The sequence below is a fragment of the Sorex fumeus genome, unplaced genomic scaffold, assembly GCF_029834395.1.
Source record: "Sorex fumeus unplaced genomic scaffold, SorFum_2.1 ptg000014l, whole genome shotgun sequence".
NCBI lineage: Eukaryota > Metazoa > Chordata > Mammalia > Eulipotyphla > Soricidae > Sorex > Sorex fumeus.
The window spans coordinates 28,254,052-28,274,355 of NW_026606071.1; the positions used below are offsets into that span (position 1 = coordinate 28,254,052).

At 33.0% G+C, this 20,304-nt stretch overlaps 1 protein-coding gene across 1 annotated transcript in view; it reads left to right on the forward strand.

Moving 5' to 3' along the window:
• The window catches only part of CPS1 (carbamoyl-phosphate synthase 1), a 120,820-nt gene that overhangs the window by 46,326 nt on the left and 54,190 nt on the right, over positions 1-20,304 (forward strand). The window contains exons 15-21 of the mRNA XM_056111879.1: positions 367-524; positions 2,189-2,317; positions 4,256-4,400; positions 6,064-6,274; positions 7,771-7,969; positions 11,548-11,724; positions 15,018-15,136. Of these exons, the coding sequence (XP_055967854.1) occupies positions 367-524; positions 2,189-2,317; positions 4,256-4,400; positions 6,064-6,274; positions 7,771-7,969; positions 11,548-11,724; positions 15,018-15,136 (1,138 nt within the window). The remainder of the gene's footprint in view (positions 1-366; positions 525-2,188; positions 2,318-4,255; positions 4,401-6,063; positions 6,275-7,770; positions 7,970-11,547; positions 11,725-15,017; positions 15,137-20,304) is intronic.

Below are 20,304 nucleotides of genomic sequence, written 5' to 3' on the forward strand. Positions count from 1 at the left end.
CTCTCCACACGTATCTCCCATCCTGGGAGGATCCTCCCAACACCCTTTATTTGTTGCTCCCTTCTCTATCTGAGCTGTCTTTTCCCCTACTGTGTGTGGCTGGCCTCAAAGCCATGGAGTAAACCTCCTGGTACTTATCTTGGCTATTCTTGGGTGTTAGTCTCCTATTTTGTTACTTTATGTTCCCCAGATAAAAATGAGAATTTTTATTACAAATTTTTAACATTGAGAATAATTCTACTGTGAACATTGGTAACTCTGGGAGGTGAACTTATGACTAACCCCCACAAAGTTGTATTCTAATATTTGCTAAAATGGTATAAGAGTTCGATATTTAAAAATGGATTATATTTGGCTCTTTCCTAGGAGTGGAATTATTCAAGAGAGGTGTGCTCAAGGAATATGGTGTGAAAGTCTTGGGGACTTCAGTTGAATGCATTATGGCCACAGAAGACAGACAGCTGTTCTCAGACAAACTCAATGAGATTAATGAAAAGATTGCTCCTAGCTTTGCAGTGGAAACAGTAAGGAATCTTTTTTTTTCTGTTGAAAGAAAGTCATTGTTAGTCATCAAGGAGAATGATTTATCATGCTAAATAAGTTAAGATGATTATACTTGCATATATTTTCTTCCAAATACATTAGTACTATAGAAGCATTCGTAATTGGCTCATTTGATACTAAATGTTAGGGATAGAAATGTTTTATTTATGAAAAAATATGAAGACATGAGTCCACAGATGAAGTGGTTCATCAGTGGTTGAAGTGGCATGAAATTGCAAATGATTCCACCATTTTTCAAAGCAAAAGTAATTTTTACCTTTTCCTGGAACTAGTAATATTTCTTATATGTAAATAACCTGTGAATGGGGAAGAGTTGGTTATAAAATTTCCTGTTTGAATGGAGTAAATGTTAAAAATAAAATCATCTTAAAAATAAGCCATCGAATTGGAACCAGAGCTATAGTATAACAGGTGAGGTGTTTGCCTTGCATGTGACTGATCTAAGTTCAATTCCTGGCACCCCATAAGGTCCTTGGTGCCTGCCAGGAGTGATACCTGAGCACAAACCTTGAACACCACTGGCTGTGTCTCTCTTGTCACCCCACCTGCCCGAATAAGCTGTTAAAGCTATCGAGCTGATTTAGTAATATTTGTAACTGAGAGACCTATGGTTCAGATGTTTAAAGAAAATAGATTACTTTGTGTTCTCTTAATCATTTTTATTGGATTTTTATGCCTATTGGTAGGATATGACCAGGCACCAGGAAAAAAGTCTTGCATTTATTTTTGCTCCTGAGAAAACTTCTGATTAGTTGCATATATATAGTGGGGTAGGGGACACTTAAGGCAGTTTTTGATGTAACTTTTCCATGATAGAAATAAGCAGGTACTTTGGGATAAGGAATATATTGCTCAGTCAATTGAAAGTGGACTATGATTTTTTTAGCAAAGAATACTATCAATGCTATTGTGGTAGTACATACTATGCTACACAGATGTCAATCAGGAATCTTCCCAGGATAGCTCTGCTGAACATTTGGAAAACTCCTGCCATACATTTATTCTTTTATTGCCAGATTTAATTATGTCGTTGCTTCCTCTGGATGAGAGACAGGCATATGGGAAAGGTGTAATTACATTCCCATTGGTGGTGTAATAATATTCCATGACAGAAAATTATAGCCACCATATGTTGTAATTCTGTACATTTAAAAAAAAGAAATCCCAAGTTTCTGGGACTACTCTGTAACTGAACTTGGAAAATGAAAACCCTCTTTCTATTCTATATAGTATTCCTAATGGCTAACTCTAGTAATAGGAAGTTAGTTTTGCAGTAAAAACCTATTAGATTAAAAAGTAAAGACGTAACTGGAATTAAGAAATAAAAAACTCTCAATATAACAGCAAATCTCAAATTGATAATTATTTATGTTTTGGTCATGGATTTTTGTAATATGGTAAAGTAAAATTTTCCACCAAAAGTCTTCATAATGTATTTTCCCAAATCCAGGGATTTTTTTACCTAAACATTTAAAAGCATTTGCTTTCCAGAAGGTGAGGAGGGAATACTAGAACTTTTTTCATGTTCATTCTCTCCAAATAGACAGATCACCAGATTCTCTTGGTTTTGTCTCTTTTAATAGAATATCAGCTTCTAAAACTTTGTCATTGTTCTTGTTGACAGATTGATGATGCTTTGAAGGCTGCAGACACCATTGGCTACCCAGTGATGATCCGTTCTGCCTATGCCCTTGGTGGGCTGGGTTCAGGCATTTGCCCAAATAAGGAGACCTTAGTGGACATGAGCACAAAAGTATGTATTTTCACGTGCTCAGCTCCTGAGCAACCAAGAAAGTTTTGTAATTGAAATTGATATAGACTTTCCATTACAGAAAGTTATGTAACTGACAAATGCCCTTTTCTCTTTATTTTGAATCGCTGCCATGTTCTCTGAAAGTGTTTTTCCAAAAGATATCACCTTTGAACGGAAAATGCAGTGCAATTATTTACACTGGAACACAAAGTTAACCCAGCCAGCCCTTGGCAAATTGATGGTCACTCTAACTAAAAGTCCATCTTTATTATATATTGTCTATGATTTTAATAATATGAACACCTCAGTTCGTCTTTTTATGCTTTAGAGCTTGCTCTAAAATGCCCCTAATGCTAATATACATTTTAACATTATTTAAATGGAGTATACACTTCTATTTTTCTATTATTGTAAATGTAATAAGGCATCTTTCTGTGTAAGTCAGACAAAGTACATTGAGCTGCTTAGTTTTATTCTCAATTTTAGGTGTAAAACATATATAATACATAAGTTGCTCAGTGTCATAAGTTAGTGAACTCTGTTAACTGTCATATGCATATATAAAAGAACTTGTGTTTGAATGTTGCTTCCTTTACCATTAAGCAATATGGTAAAGTGCAAATCACTTTACCATATTGCTTAATGTTTTTTTCTTTACCATTAAAGAGAAAATATTAAGAAAATTGATAGTCCATGGTATAAATTAAAAATTACTTGAAAATAAATTCATGAATGCGGTCTTGCTCAGATTTTACTCTCACAGAAGGGAAGAAAAGACAAATGAAGATTATCTCCGTGTCCTTTGGCTCAAATATCCAGCCGACTTCATTAGAATGCAGAAGTCCTTCTCGAATCCATAACCTTTGTTTCCCAAATTTCTTCCTTTAGCAGGCAATTCTAATGACAAATTAATCATTATTAAATTGTGGCTACAGAATTTCCTAACCATTTTTTCATCATGTGCTGCTGGGGGACAAATGTGTTACATTTTCAGTTGCACAAGCCAGAGCCTGTCTTGTTGACTGAGGTTAAAAAAATAGTGTTGAGACATATTATGGAAAAACTTATTTCGAGTTATTATTTCACTCTACATCCTGAAAATAATTAAAAAAAATTGATACTATTTTTCCTGCATTTTTTCCTTTTGTCACTGTTGAAATCAAATACTTATAAGACAAAGGAATGTTTCTGTCTTGGATTTTTAGCCACCAAATATCTTAAGGTCAGAGACAACCTCTTTTGTATTTTTTGGGTTCAGTATGCTGCCCACACCGGTGGGTACTCAGTAAATATGAAATGATAATTATACTAACTCATATCTGTTTAATCAGGCATACATGATATATGACTCAGAATATTTAAGCACTTAGGCAGTGATTAACTATAATAATAGTAGCATATGATTCTTCTAATTCCCAAGTTTCTTATGACATCTTGGCTAACTGTTTACAGCCATAATCATCTCCTTTCTTTTCCTCATCAACATCTACTGACTTTTATTGTGTGTGTCAATGTACAAAGCACCCTCAGCTATTTTAGAGAAAGCCAGAGTCTTTAGACTTATTTTTCCATATTTATTCACACTTATCACATTTTCGGGTTTCACAGAAGCCTAACTGCTGAAATAATTTCATTTCCCTTTGCTTGATTGCTCAATTATTTTCTCTTTTCCCTAAATTAGTTTGATTTAATGTCATATCAGCACTTTGACTGGCAAGTCTCAATAATGTAAATCAAGTATATTCACTGCAGGATGCTATTCCTACCCCCCTCACTGATTTTCTGACACATTGTGCCTTTTGGAGCAGAGAGGTTGGATTGTGACTGGGCTTGAAATTTCACTGCTGACCTGAATTTAGGTCATGGCATTTCCCCAGATGTCTGAGTTTAAATCCATGCCTTTTCTCCCTCTAACACCTTTTGTTAACTAATTTCTAGGCCTTTGCAATGACAAACCAGGTTCTGGTGGAAAGATCAGTGACAGGGTGGAAAGAAATTGAGTATGAAGTGGTCCGAGATGCTGATGACAATTGTGTCACTGTTTGTAACATGGAAAATGTTGATGCCATGGGTGTTCACACAGGTAGGCAAAGAAATAACTTATGCAGTTATGATAATGCCTCACAGATCACTTTTGCAGATCTGTGGCTGCCTTTATTATGCTATTTACAAATTGAAAATATCATATTTAATTTATCTTCATAGAACCCTGTCAAGTAAAGCAGGTATTATTATCCTGATTTCACTTAGGAGAGGATCAAATATAAGTAATAGTGTGAAGGTAACATCTTAGAAGGCTTGATGTTGAGAAGTAAAGAGTAATAAGGTTAAGAGGCTTAAAGCAGGTAGGTGTGTTGGTTACAAAGTTAATGAGAAAATAGGTATATGATAGACATAGGTTTCCCCAGGAGGGAAACTAGTCAGACAATAAGGCATAAAGATGAGATATCTTATTTCTAATTTTCAGAAATGTTGAGTTTTGCATGTGGATAGAATTATCAAGAAGGAATCTAAGGGGTTGGAGAGATATTATAGCTGGTAGAATGCATGCCCAGATACCCCATATGGTCCCTTGAGCACTCAGGAGTAATTCCTGAGTGCAGAGCCAAGATAACCTCTGAGTATCTTTTGGTGTTTCCCCTCCCACCCCCTCCAAAAGGAGATAGTTAAGAATGCAGAGCTGGATTTTAGTAAGTGGGAGTAGAACTAAAACAGTAAAACAAAGTTATTGTATGTCGCTGATACAAAAAAATCAGTTGAAGCTGGAAGCATAGACCTGTAGTATTGACACTTCATTATATTCATCATATAAAGTTTATAAGGACAAAGGTATAGGGATGGAAAATATTAGGATTGAGGATCTCAAGAATTGAAACTTGGGAAAGATTTAGATTCATTAGATGGGGGAAAGAAGAATAATTTATGTTGAAGATAAAATAGAAAATTGGTACAAGAAAGCTAGAATAGTGGAGTACTAAGTAAACCTTTGAAGGAATACTTTTTATATAAGAACATAGATTTTGGTCGTATCAAATGCTATGGAAGGTCAAGAATGAAGATTTAACTTGATGCTTTTGGGTATCAATAGCAGAAGATTTTATTGGAAAGTTGGTTATGTGACCTACATTGAAAGGAATTATATTGCAACTGGTGGCAGGGAGAACTGGTAAATTTTCAAGCAGTGTAGTCATGTAAGGATGAGGGGAAAGGTACTTGTATTTTCTGGTAGCACTGGGGGGAGGAAACTGAACTAGTGAGATACAAATATGTAGGATGGATAATGACTAGACACAGAAAGATTAAAATATAAGTGGCTAGACAGATAGATGAGATTAATGGGAAAAAGGATGAGTGGCAGAAAACAGAAAATCCAGTCTCGGTAAAGAAGATGAATAATTACATGGAAAGCAATATTTGAGAGACATGATGCCAAAGAGAAACTTAAGGAAATAGAAAACATTAATGCCAATCCAGCAATAAAGATAACTGAATTCTTGAGATTTAGATCAGCTCGGGGAAGATTAGAGTATTTCTGCATGTTGTATACCAGATTAATGCATGCAAAACAAGAATCAGAGGGAATAATACCAGAAGTATCATTCCTTACACATATTACTTGAAGAGAATTTGTTTACTTAAAAGCCTGCAGACTGTTCTTTGTCTAGTATCACACGAATAGATGGTTTTGTCATTTTAGTGGTTATTCAGAAATTCTGTCAAATAGCTGGTGCTTCTTTGATTTGCAGGTGATTCAGTTGTCGTCGCTCCTGCCCAGACACTCTCCAATGCAGAGTTTCAGATGTTGAGACGGACTTCAGTCAACGTTGTTCGCCACTTGGGCATTGTAGGCGAGTGCAACATTCAGTTCGCTCTTCATCCAACCAACATGGAATACTGCATCATTGAAGTGAATGCCAGACTGTCCAGAAGTTCCGCCCTGGCCTCAAAAGCCACTGGGTAAGACCAGGATGTTAGGCCAGATACTTGTTGATAGAAGTGGACATTTGGCATCTCCTGGTACATTGTGCAGCATTTACAAACTACTGTCTCTACTCATTTTCTGAATGCTAGTTTCAAATCCTTTAGAACCCTAAGGACCTGTTTATTAATGAGCTTGCTGCCAGATTGAAGCAAATAATATTGCTAGCTGGCTTTGTTTTCTGGCTAATCATAAACTAATCAAAATCTGGATGGTCAAAACAGGCAGCAAAAAATCTGCTGCTTAATTGCACTTTGCAAATGTTGTTAAAAATATAAATTAATGCTGAATTTTAGTCCTCCATCAGCTTCTTCAGGTGTATAGTTAAATGGTACACAAATAATAGATAATTTACTTCAAAAATTTTATATTCTGTATTTTCATTTTAGCTAAACTCTGAGACTAAACAATATAGGAATTATCACAGGTGAATATTGCTTCCATTTAAATAAAGTTGCTGTCCATATAATGATTGATAACAAGCACAATTGGCAAGTGATTTAATTTTTTTGTGTTAACTAATGTGTTTAAGACACTAATAAATTAATATCTTAAATAAACATTTTTGCCTCTAAAGATTTTTCATGTAGCTTCACCCTGATGCATGGAATGGTAAAAAGTCTTAAGAGAGAGTCAGGAGACCTGTTTTCCCGACTCTTCAACTGACTATGTGAATTTGTATACTTGTCTTTGTTTTTTTTCATGTTAGATAAGGGAATTATACTAAAGGATTCATATGCAATTCTGTACTCCTTTGAAATTTTCTCAAATACAATGACAAGGAATGCCATTCCTGAAGAGACAGGTTATTAGTGTACAAACTTAATTGGTTAGAAAATAATTTGGAGCAGAGTGAAGGAAAAAAAAGCTTGACAAATATACATCATCTGACCATTCCATATGTCATAGTACCTGCTAACTCTAGTGTGTTCCCATGAACATACATGTATATATTCTTTTCAAAAGAGTAATTTGCATTGTTATCTTAGTGGAAGTTACACATAGTTGAGAACTTTATCAAGAAGGCCATGGGGCTGAAGCAGTAGCACAGTGGGTAGGGCATTTGCCTTGCACACGGGTGACCTAGGTTTGATTCCTAGCATCCCATCCCTGAGCACTGCCAGGAGTAATTCTTGAGTGAAGAGCCAGGAGTAACCCTTGTGCATCACCATATGTGACCCCCCCAAAAAGAAAGAAACCATTAGGTTTTGGACTGAGAGGTAAAAAATAGGAGTTGTAGTACTGCATGTCAAAATGAGTTTGTGACTCATTTTCAAATTATTTTAGGTTTGTGACTGTATTTTACTATTTCACTTTATTTTATAAGTGAATGCTAAGCAGTCAAACAGAAGAGATAATCATGTGTATTTTATACTCTGATGGAGAATAGAACTAAAATTTCTAAGATATACCATTTATGTTTACATTTTTAAAAAAAACTTACCCCCCAAAATTTTTGTCTTCTCCCTTTTAGCTACCCATTAGCGTTCATTGCTGCAAAGATTGCCCTGGGAATTCCACTGCCAGAAATCAAAAACGTTGTATCAGGGAAGACATCTGCCTGTTTTGAACCGAGCTTGGACTATATGGTCACCAAGATTCCTCGTTGGGATCTTGATCGCTTTCATGGAACATCAACCCGAATTGGTAGCTCCATGAAAAGTGTAGGAGAGGTGAGTCCTTGATTTCTTCCTCCATGCCAATTATTTTGTTTTATCCTCAATATTATTGAAAGTCTTAAGTTTTCAGGTTGCTGAAGTCCTGACAGGAGGAGAGGTCTTAATATTTCCCTATTGACTGCTCTAATAAGGTATTTGGTGTATGGCATCTTAATTCCAAGGGTTTCCATTCAAAAAGAGAGGACATCTAAGTGGGTTTATGGTATATGCATGTCCATGCAAACATGTAAGCCTATAATATATATTTCCCCATCCTAACAACCACTTGCATGTCATATATCTTTCTATCTAAGTTTAGTTGTAATGTGCTTTATGGTCAATCCAAGAAAATAAAGTGATGTGGAAGGACACTTGATATATCAAGTTGATACATACCACTTGGATTAAGAATTAAACGTTAGGACTACAGAGATAGCTCAGTGGGATGTGCACATGTTTTGCATCCTGTGGTCTCAGGTTCGATCTCTGACATCACCTGGTCTGAGCTCTGCAGAGAGTGACCCTTAAGCATTGAGATTGGATTTGTCCCCTGAGTACTGCCAAGTGTCATGTGCTGCACAATTAAACTTTCTCCATTCACTTTGTGATTTTGTTGTTCCTCTCTCATTTTCCAAGCCTATTAAATGGAAATGAATGGATGAAAGTATCATTCATGCATGGCTCTTACAGCTCTAAAATTCTAATTTGAGAAGACGCAGTACAATATGAAGCCACCTTTCAGGATACTGATGTGCTCTAACCTTCTAACTTTAGATTTTTCACAATGTTCTATTTTACACTATTGAAACTAAATTTAGCTTTTAATGCCCATCTTCAAAGAGGCAGTACTCCCATGTTTCAGAGGAAAGAAAGGATTTAAACTTCCTGCTTCTAAACTTTACTTCTTTGCTTACCCTACCAACCAACTTACTTCTTTCTGAATACAAGAGACTTGACATAGTGGAAAGAGTATGAGGCTGAACTAAATGAACTTGGGCTTTATTCTTGGTATTACCACTTACTATATGTATAGAATACATGGTTCTCCATCTGAAAAATGGAGATGATAATATCTCTTTTTCATTGTTCTTAGAAAGTTTGAGATTAATACATATAAAATCAGGGATTATAGTTAAGGTAAATAAGATATTAAAATAAACTATACATTAAATGCAAATTATACTCCAATAAGATCCCTAGTTATTATTTTTATGTTTACAGTAAACATTTTATTGCAAACAATATGCAGAAATACCGTGCCTTGCATGTATCTGACCTGGGTTCCTGGGTTTGAGCCCCAGAAATACATGTGATCCCTGAGACTTATCAGGAATGATTCTTTAGCACAGAGCCAGGAGTAAGCTAAGTATGGCCCCCAAACCTAACACCTATATCCCCTGAAATATCTCTATATATTCTATCCTCTTACTTTATCTTTTCTCTTATGGTCAATCTAGGATCGTTTGGTCTAGGCTTAAGTATTGAAGACCTTGTTCTATATTGGACATTATATGCCAATTTAAATAGCTTACAATAGATTAAAATTTGAGAGTTTTCAACCTTAACTCAGATTACTTCATTCAGAAATCCATACTACACAGGAAATAAAACTCACATGTCTTATTGAAGTAGAAAAAATGACAAACTATATATTTAACTTATCAATAATATTTATAGATGAAAATGTCATTATTATCTTCATTTAAAAGTTATGGAAAATAAGAAACAATTTTATTCTCTAAAAATTAAAGTATCTGAATACATATGAACCCCAAGCTGAAATTTTTTATTAGAATTATTTTTAAAATTATTTTTCAATATTTTTTAAGTCAAATGCTGTGAAATATTTTGTTCATAGTACTTCTTCTGAAAAATTATTATTTTGTTTGAATTTCCTAGGAAATGTCATTTTTTATAATGTGTAAATTTGTAGGTCAAAAATATGAATTGATTTCATAATGTTTTCATTTAATGCTTATTATTTGAGAGATTTTTGTTGTCAGTGAGTGTTTCACACCTTATATGTAGTTTAACTCAAGTTAATAAACATTTCTCAAGTTCTTACTACAGCAAGACACTGAGAAGATAAAACAGTAAATAAAATGAAGATAATTGTTTTACATTCTACTCATTTAATAAGATCAGAATATAAGGAAACAATCATAAAATATGAATTGAATTGCAATAAGAATTAAAGTACATTACTTATATTCATGTTTCATGAGAATACTAGAATAGTATTAATATAGACAATTACAGCTAATCTAATAAAAATGGTAAATGTTTTAGTCAGTAAATATGAATTTTAATAATAGAACATATTAAGCCATATATTTTGAAAAAAGTTTATATCTATTAATATTTTTTTATTTATTACATGTAGTTTGTGTGTGTTTAGGTAGTATACCTAAAAATAAAAATTTATGGTATGCTACAAATAGAACCAATTCATGCTAAATTTTTAAATTTTAACATATTTTCTTAATTTTATAATGCCATAAATTATCTTACTTCTGGCAGGACTTCTATACCTAGGACTTCTATAAACACACTGTCTAACTCTTCAAATACCACTCAGCCTTGCAAATTACGTACCTAAATTGGACTAACATTTTGTGTATCCCTGCTCTTTGGAATCTTGCTTTATTTCTAATTAGATTTGAAGCAGTGTGAAAAGGTTATCTGCTTGGCTTTAGTGATCTTTGAATATGTATCTTGTCACGGAGTTGACACAAAGATTTGCTACACTGACATTAATGGGAATTTGGTCTATTTGAGGAATCACGGAAGTTTACTGAAGGCAGTGTTATGACTGTTATTATTTTAAATTGGTGGGCAAAATGCATGCCAATCTATTATTCCATTGAAAAATATCAAAGACAGTGTTTACCCACTGAAAATAACTGGGTAGTCTTCAAGGTCAATCTAAGTCTAGTTCTGGCTTGTAAATTATCCAAACTAAAGCACCACATGGTTTTTTTAAACTGATTAGTGTAAAATCAGGGGTAAAGATTGTGGGAAGATTGCTGGATGTGTCGTGGGAAATTTACTTCCCCACCTGCATACAAAATTGAAATCTGTTGTCTTTGTTATGATTCTCAAGGTTCTGTTAACATTAATGTTTAGCTATAAGGAAAGAATGTCAACTTATTGATATCCATTTAGAAATAGTTCTGCTTTTGTGTTAATGTTTGCCTAGATTCTCTTCATTTGTTTTCTATTCCAAAGGACACTTGCACAAAAGCCAGTTTTAGGACTGTCTATATGCTCTAAAGTCCTTAGTTTCATTCTTCCTATGGTCCAAGCAGAATAGTTGATTTCCTCACCAGTCTCAACAAATAGAGATAGTTCCCTAAATGGTGAAAGATGACTTAGTATTAAAGATGCATTACATAAAAACTCTGGAGAAAAAAAAAACAAAGAAAGATAGCACCTAAACTATATATTGCATTTTTTTACTTGTATAATTTTTATTTTTAAAAATCTTATATATTTGTTATCTGCTTCTCAGTATAGTATTCCACTTATTGTTCTGTTATAAATTTAAAAAAACATAAACTCATTAAACATGAACTTTAAAACGTGTTTTGCAGGTCATGGCTATTGGCAGAACCTTTGAGGAAAGTTTCCAGAAGGCTCTACGGATGTGCCACCCATCTATTGATGGTTTCACTTCTCGTCTGCCAATGAACAAGGATTGGGCATCCAACCTGGATCTCAAAAGGGAGCTGTCTGACCCATCTAGCACTCGCATCTATGCCCTAGCCAAGGTAAAATGTGTTAACGGGCCAAAGACAATTTTCCCTCCTTTTCAGAATGCAGTCAACTTGGATTTTAAAACAAAATCACAAAGTGGTATTGTATTCCAAAATTCTAATTCTCTCTGATAATTAAACTAGGGATGCCTATGGATATTATAGAAACTTATGATTCATAAAAAGTTACTCATTTAAATTTGACTCTATACCTTAAGAATACATTGCAGTTGTAAACAATCATTTATCTAAAGCATTCCCCCTTTTTAGTAAGTAGTAAGTAAAGCATTCCTCCTTTTTATCAATAGTTTAAAGAAGATTTGATCATATTGGCTTACCTCTTCCTAACACTCTCATTGCGTTTTCCTGAAAATGTGTGAAATTTTTAGAAAGGAGATGCATAAAATGGAATCACATATGTGCTTCCTAAGACCCAAGAATAATTTATTTGCTTCATTTTGTGCTGAGACATTAGACTATCAAGAACTTCCATAATTATACAATTTCCTGTGTAAATATTTTATTGGTTTTGTTTTTGAACAACTCCCTGTTTCCATGAATTACACACTTCCACCATTTAATGTAAATTAAATACTATATTAATCTCCTATTATGTTTACTGTACTTAGAGTTCTGAAGATTCAGCTTATGTGATTTTATAAAAGGTGACTTGGGCAGCTGAGATCTGTCTGTTCAGAAATCCCTGAATGATGATTTGACATTTAAGGAAGCCTAACTATTAATCCTAGCAGTATCAGATCACTCTGGAATAACAAAGCCCCACTGTCCATTTTATGTGTGTATGTGTGGTATCAATTGTTGAAAATATGAATTTTATATTTTTAATTTGCCTTGTAGAAATAGAAACATGCATGTGTGACTGAACTCATGAACTCTTCTGTGTATATATCCTACAGAGATAGGACATAGAAGAGGGAGTGTTTTCTTCGTTGCATATAGTATACTCTCTTCTCACCTGTATGGTTTTTAAACCATAATATATACCATATTTAATTTCCATAGAAATTTTGGAGATAGTAGTATCTTTCAATGTATGTTTCTCAATGATGAATAGACTAGAAAATCATTTCACCTTTGCTGTTGCACCTGTTTTAGTCTTTTGTTTATGAAAGCAGTCCACCATATTCATGTATGTGCATGTAGACTTTTATTTTCTTGACAAAAGAACAGTAAAGAGTTTGTCCCTTAAGTGTAGTAAGCTTTTGTCATTGTGAAGCGGATGAAAGCGAATTGTTTATAAGTTAACCAGCTTAACTGTGAAGCTCAGGCAAATTTACTAATCTATTCTAATAGAACAAATGGTGAGAATATAGGGAGAATTCTGAATATTGGGAGATTCATACCATATATTTGTGCAAGAAGTAAGACTGAGCTATAAATTATTGTCTGCCGTGGTGCTGGGAGAACTAATTGCTGTTTTTTAGAGGTCATCATTACTGTTCCTTTTCACCACAACTGGGAACTTGGTGATTTTGACAGAGTATGAAGACTGTGGAAAGCTGAAGGGGAAAGAATGAAGGGACTGTGTAAATCTTCAATTGCTTTCATGATTCTTACAGAAGGGCAACTTGCTTTGAAGTCTGATTTTTTTTGTAGCAGTCTTATTTTTGGATTTTTATGTCTTTTCATTTGGGGAGAATGAGGGGTTTATTCCGATTTTGGAGGGTGGTCCTTAGAATAACTCAGACTTGGTTGGATCATTTTGAGCCTAATTACAGCCCTAGAAGTATGACAAAGATGCAGTCCATGTAGTCGTAACACTTTCTGGATCTTGCTTTCTATTTAAACTGTGGATGTTTTGGTAGCTGTCCTTTAACCAAAATGACTAATCTCTGTCTCCTTTTCATCTCAGGGTGATTATTGAGTGAATGCTTTCTTGGACCAATCAAAGTGTCGCTAACTTAAGTTTCTTCATAGTGTTGATTGTCGATAGTTAATCATACTATAATCAGTTGAAAAGTTAGACAAAGTTCTTGGGAACCTTGTTATAATTCCAGAGAAAATTAAGCAAAAAATTATAACTGACCTTATGAAATGAAAATGGCTTTGAGTATTTCCATTAAATGTCATCCTATTTTACTCAAACATAGCTATTTATAGCTATCTAGATCTCAACATTTCAACACTTATAATCACAGTCTTTCTGTTATTAGAAATAAAGGTTTTCATAAAATTTAGCTCCCTGGGTTATAACAAAAGGAACTAGTTACATACAGTTCTTAATGGGATACAAAATATCATGTGCTATTCTACAATGTGTTGCTTTGGAATACTATCTGATTATTATTTTTCATTGGGTATTATAATATATGTAAATTGTCTAAAATAATTGAAGAATAAGAGCAGGCATTTTTTGATCATGAAGGTTTGTTTTTGAGAATTTATTTCTTCATTCAATTGCCTTTCAGTTTAATGACCATAGTTATAATTTTACTTTTAAAAAATTGCTCAAATAAACTTAAAAGAGGTTGAGTTGCCTATCCAAACAGAATTATGACTACATTGTTTTAAACTATACTAGAATGTACTATGATTTTGTAAAAATGCCTGTCTTCTGATTCAGAAGAGCTTTTTGCTTGAAGTATTTTCTGAGAAAATATTCCTGAGATTAATATCAGATAGATTTGATCCATATAAATTCTTACTATTTTGATAGAGTTTGGAATGAGGTAGTTAAAAAATGCTATCTGCTAAAGAACAGTAATTTAAAGTGCAAGTTATATGATCATTACTTTTATTCTAAATATTGTTACCAATCTGATTTAACTATAGTTTAAAAATATTATTTGTTTATACTTATTTATTTGGGGGCCTCTTTAAGCAGGGCTGATAGGGAAATGCTCAGGGTGTCTCAGACCTGAAGTTAAGGGCCATTAGAACCACACCTGGCCATTTCTTGGAGTATTGCTGGGGATGGAACTTCAGATTTCACACTTGTATGATATGTGAGCTATCTCTCAGACCTCAGAGACTGTCTCTTTATCTTGTGGCCATGTACTGAAATTTGAATCTATGTAGCAGCAGTCTTATAAGAGAAGGAGGCAGAGAGTGTTATTTGAGCACCATCCGGGTGAACCTCCTTCCTCTACTATTTGTAGATAGAGTTGGCAGCCTCTTTTGGTTACTGGGAGAGGTATCAATAATTTGATACAATTTCCTGTTTCATATTTTCCTCTCTAACCTCTGGCTCTCTAAATATCTTGGAGAGAGATAGCTCCTATGTTTCCAATCAAAGAAATAGTTTACAAATTTTTGCCAATGAAAGTTTTTTTTTTCCTTTCTGGCAGGCCTTGGAAGAAAATATGTCCATTGATGAGATTGCAAAGCTCTCGTCCATTGACAAGTGGTTTTTGTACAAGATGCGTGACATTATAAACATGGAAAAGACACTGAAAGGACTCAACACGTAAGGCAGTATTGCTTTGACTTATTCTAGATAGCCACTTTATGATTTTTTTAATATTCTCTTATCTTTTGCATTTCGCCAAAATACTTCCTCAATTATATAAACAATGCTAAGAACTGAAAGCAGTAGCCATAGCATAATTTCACTCCTTAGCAGTTTTCTACATGCTTATATTTTGAAAAATATCTTGTGAATACCTTGAACTACCTACTCATCCCAATCATGACATCAAAAATGTTGATGATTTTGACAAAAATTTTGACAAACAAAATGAAGTATACATGGGTAAATATTTATATAACTTGATTATCAAACATTATTAAGTCTGAAAATTTATCAATTGATAAATTGATAAATTCTTATTTTCTACAAATGTAAATGTAAAGGTCTGAAATATAATTCTTTTTTGATTTTAGCCTACAGATTATTGATAAGAAAATATACTCTTGCATTCTTCTGACATTTTAGACATCTTCTGATATTTTAGACATTAAAATTTCCAATTCAGCATTTAAAATAAGCTGCATCCAGGTTTCTGCTAGTAAACATTTTACCTGTTATAATTTACATTTTAATTGTCTTGGCATATTTTGCTTTATGTTTAGAATAGTCTGATAATATTAGTACTTGAAAAACTTTTTTATTTTTCTTGGAAAGATCATTTGTAAGGTATCATCTCAGACCCATAAAAGCATAAATAAGTTTTAAACATGTATCTTTCATAAGAGTAATATTTATTCCCAATTAAGAATACAATATAAATTATCTCTATGTTCTATCACTTAAAAGAGCTCTGAAATATAATATTATTAGGCAGAATTTTTACATAAAAACCTAGTCAAAGGAAGATTTTTTTGGAATAAATTAATTTCAAATGATTCTCATTAGAAAAATGAAGTTCTTTTTTAGATATTCAGCGCTTTTCATGACAAATGCTTAGTTTTGAAATTGGGAGTTCCTTTCTATCAAAATGGCATTGACTATAGTTACTTATAAGCTACTATTTGTGGTGACCACATAAAGTGAACAACAGATAGCAAATGAGTTCAGGATTGGTTCTATACATTCATCTTGGAATTTTGCTGACTTGAGTCGTCTCTTTTTGATTTATGATGCCAGCAGAACTTCCATGTTGAATTATAGTCTGTTGCACGTACTGTTTTCAGCTTTTGACAATTGATTTCAGATGCCAATGAAACTGCTCCAATTAAACCACTTGAGGGTGCTAGAAACTTGCAGTACTCCAGTGATAACAGTGGAAGAGATGTGGGGTGAACAATAGTAGATGCTATTGTATTTGAATTTTCACTTGATATACATTTGATTTGAGGGCAAATTCAAGGTTTTAGTTGAATAGTAGCTTTGTTACAACCAAAAGACGGTTGAGAAATATGTATAATAACAACAAAAATAGTCCTTGGAAGATTAGATTAACTCACTACTTAATTAAGATAACCTTTAATATTATTCTGACATCTACATTCTATTCAACTATTTGCTGGTATTTTTATAATACTGGATTCATAGCTAGGCATAAGTAAATTTATAAACAAATACTTTGTATTGTTTATAATTGAATTTTAAAATAATATGAATTATATATTTTAAACGTTTTAATATTTAAAAACAAAAATTATATACCTCTATCTTTTTAATTTCAAGAGTTCAACAGATAAGCCATGGTATTTATAAAGTTTATACCTTGAACTCATTTTTATAAGAATATTTTACTTTAAAGTCGTTTCTTTTTGGAGTGTTAGAGATGTATGCATAGTAAATCGGTAATGGTTGTGTAAAATAAATAAGAATAGATGGCCACTGAAGCTACTTGCCACAGTATTCTGTAGCCTATGGGGATCTGACATTGAAAAGATATTTCAGTTGATGCAATGTAAGTGTGTAGGTTTTGAGTGCTTTTTTTGCCTGATTTTGATTGTTTTTACCATTTGTCTACATTATGATGTGTTCTACTTTTTCTTAACCTCTAAATATCCAGAAAGGATTAGTTACTAGATCATTTAAACATCATATACTACTCTACCAGTCAGAGAATCTCAACTGACAGTTGCCACTATATGACAGTGCTGTGTGTTGATAGTTTGAAGAAAGAGAAGAAAGATGAGTTGTTCTTTTTCCTCTTTGCATTTATATATGTTTAACCTTGTTTCAAGACCGCAGGTGCTCCAGTGTTAGAAATTGTGGCTGTAGATATAGGCCTAGAGGGTAGCTATTTATTTGATATGATTCTGAGGAACTCAAAATTCTTTGCATCTATACCTCTGATAACTATGTGCCCTAGACCTTGTGTACTTTTATAAGTGCCTGGGAAATTAGGCAATGGGCACTTCAGTTAGAACAAGAGGAGAAATTTAACAAGAGAATGGAGAATAGAGAATTCTGAATTAACTTGATTTCTTCCCAGTACATTTGAAGGAGTACATCCAATGAAGTCAGATAGACTACCCTTACCCAATTCACACTTCACAATTGTTACTTATGGAAAAAACTATTTAAATACAGTAAACTCATTCACTAGCAGATGATGAAAATATTACTCAAATTGATGGTAAAATAATTTTATGATTTATATTTGCATCTAATTATAAGAAATAGAATTTATAATTTTTGACTTTTAAATTATATATATTTAATATATATATATATATATGTTTGTATTGGAGTGGGAGAGAGAAACAAAACAGTGATTATAATAAGGTCATCATTATAGAAATAGCTGGTGAATTTCCCAGTTCGGTGAAAAAAGGGAAATTATAATATGGATTTTTCCCCCTGAAAGGGAACAGATAAATCTGTTATGCTGAGGATGGTGGAGGAAATCCTAGACCTCTAAAGGGTGCTAAGAATAGGTAGGCAGATGTTAAAATAATTTTTTCAGCACTTCACTTTTGAATGGTTACTTTCATCAGGATTGAGTTTGCTGTATTTGCCTGTGAATATAAAATGGCAGTCCTCAAAAGAGATCCTGAACAGTATCTGTTTTTACTAACTCAGGTGCAAACCTTTGTTTGGGCAGTTTCAGCAAACATTTTTTTCTTTTTCTTTCCCTACATTTTTCTCCTTCTCTTAAACTTTTTGCTGCTCAAGGGTATGCTAAGGAAGTTGACTGTTCTAGGTGGTTCCTTGAATTTATAGGGTAATGTAGGTATTAATGAACCTGGAGTGATAGCACATTTTCGAGTGGATTTCTTTATGTTTTGAAAAGTTCTCTTTACTCAGTGTGAGGTAGGTTGTTCAGGACTCCAGTGCCTCTTAGGCATATGCATTGAAATTTAGATGCTTAATAGGCTTCAAACTCTTTTAACTTGACTTTACCCTGTCACTCTGCAAGAACTTAAAAAAGGTCCACTTAGTAGACCTTAGTAGTTAGTAGAACTGCAACTTTCACATCATTTTTATCTATTGACCTTCCCTATTAGGTAAATCAGATTTGAAAATGTATATTTCCTAATTACTCCTACTGACACAATACAATCTGTTATCATCTCACGTAAAATTTTCATCAATACCAACTTGTAGAAATATATGTATTTTAAATCATTAATAATGTAAAAAATATTTTCTACAGTTTTTTCCCCCAGAAAAATATTGGCATATTTAATTTTAGTTATATAAATAAATCTAGCCTATAGAACCAAGTATCATAAACCAAATGAATATATCTTCTTTAGTTAGAGTGTTCTGCTATAACTGATTTTACAAAGTAATAAAAGAATAGATTTCAGTTAATAGAGAGAATTTAATAAAATAATTGGATACAATAAATCCGAATGCATTCTAAATATAAGATAATTTACATCTATATATCATGCGCTATGTTAGGCACTGTATTTTCTTTAATTCTATCATGACCTAAGTTACTTATTATCTTGATTTTATATATTGTAAACTGAACAATTGAGATGCTTAGTAACTTCCATGATATCACACACTAACAAACAACAGAACTGAGATCAATCCTGAGCAAGACTCCAGAGTCTATTATTTTTGATATATAATCCATGTGCTATCTCAAAAGAAATTGGATTATACCTGATACCCATTTTCCCTATAGTAACACCGTTTAGTGTTTAATAAAGACATGAAAGTTCCTTTACCATTGAAACCTGAACTTTTAGCAAATGTTTTAACTATATTAGTTAATGTGCAGTAGTTAATGCACAAAACCAGAAGTAGATCTCTACTGTTGAAATCTTTCATTATAAGTAAGGAATTTTTAACTAGAATAGGGCTTATTTGTAAGCAGAAACTATTTTAACATATTACACACCAACCATTTTTATTTATATGAAGTTGGATTGCAATTTTTGGTGGAAAGATAATAATAAATATTTTAAAATACAGCATGAACAGGCAAGAAAAAATGTGAGAACTGATGGCTAGCTTCAAACAAATGCTTATTTTCTGTCTGTAACTCTTTTAAATGAATTTGGTTTCTTTAACAATTTCTAACTGGTACAGTTCAGCAATTTTATTATACTTGCCTAAATTGTATAATTTTGCTCTCTTACTGGTTAAAATAAGTTGAATTGAATTTTTTATCCTTCTTTGAAGTAATTAGCTTAAAGAAGACAAGTAGGCTTTGCTCTTGCTCTACCATGTTAAATAACCAAATGGAAGGTTTCTGCCATTTAGATGATTACTTGTTTTTTTATATTTCATTCAATTATGGCAATTTTCCTGGAATGGGTTATTTTGTTCTGCTTTGTTTCCCTCACTCCCAGTACAGGTATTTATGTTACCAACATCATTATTGTGAATGATATATAAAAGGATTCTGTTTTCACCCATATTAGATATTCAGTAGTGGGAGATCTGACCTTTGTGATACAGTTTTAATCATATAAATATAAAAATATAAGCATAGAAAACTAAGGTTGGTATCTTATATTAATTGTTGTTGTAAAGGTAGCTTACTGTGGATTAATGTACACATTATTGAGAAACTGCTTTTATGCTAATTTGTATAGGCTTCATGTGATTTTTAAAACTTTTAATTCAGTGATAAAGTTCTCTTCCCTTTTATCTTAATGTTAGAATGTAGTTATAAAGAGCAAACTGCACTTTTGAAGGGTCCAATTTTTATCTGAACATCACTATGTTCAATGTGATAAACTAGGCCCATTGGTGAGTACAGAAAAATCACAGGC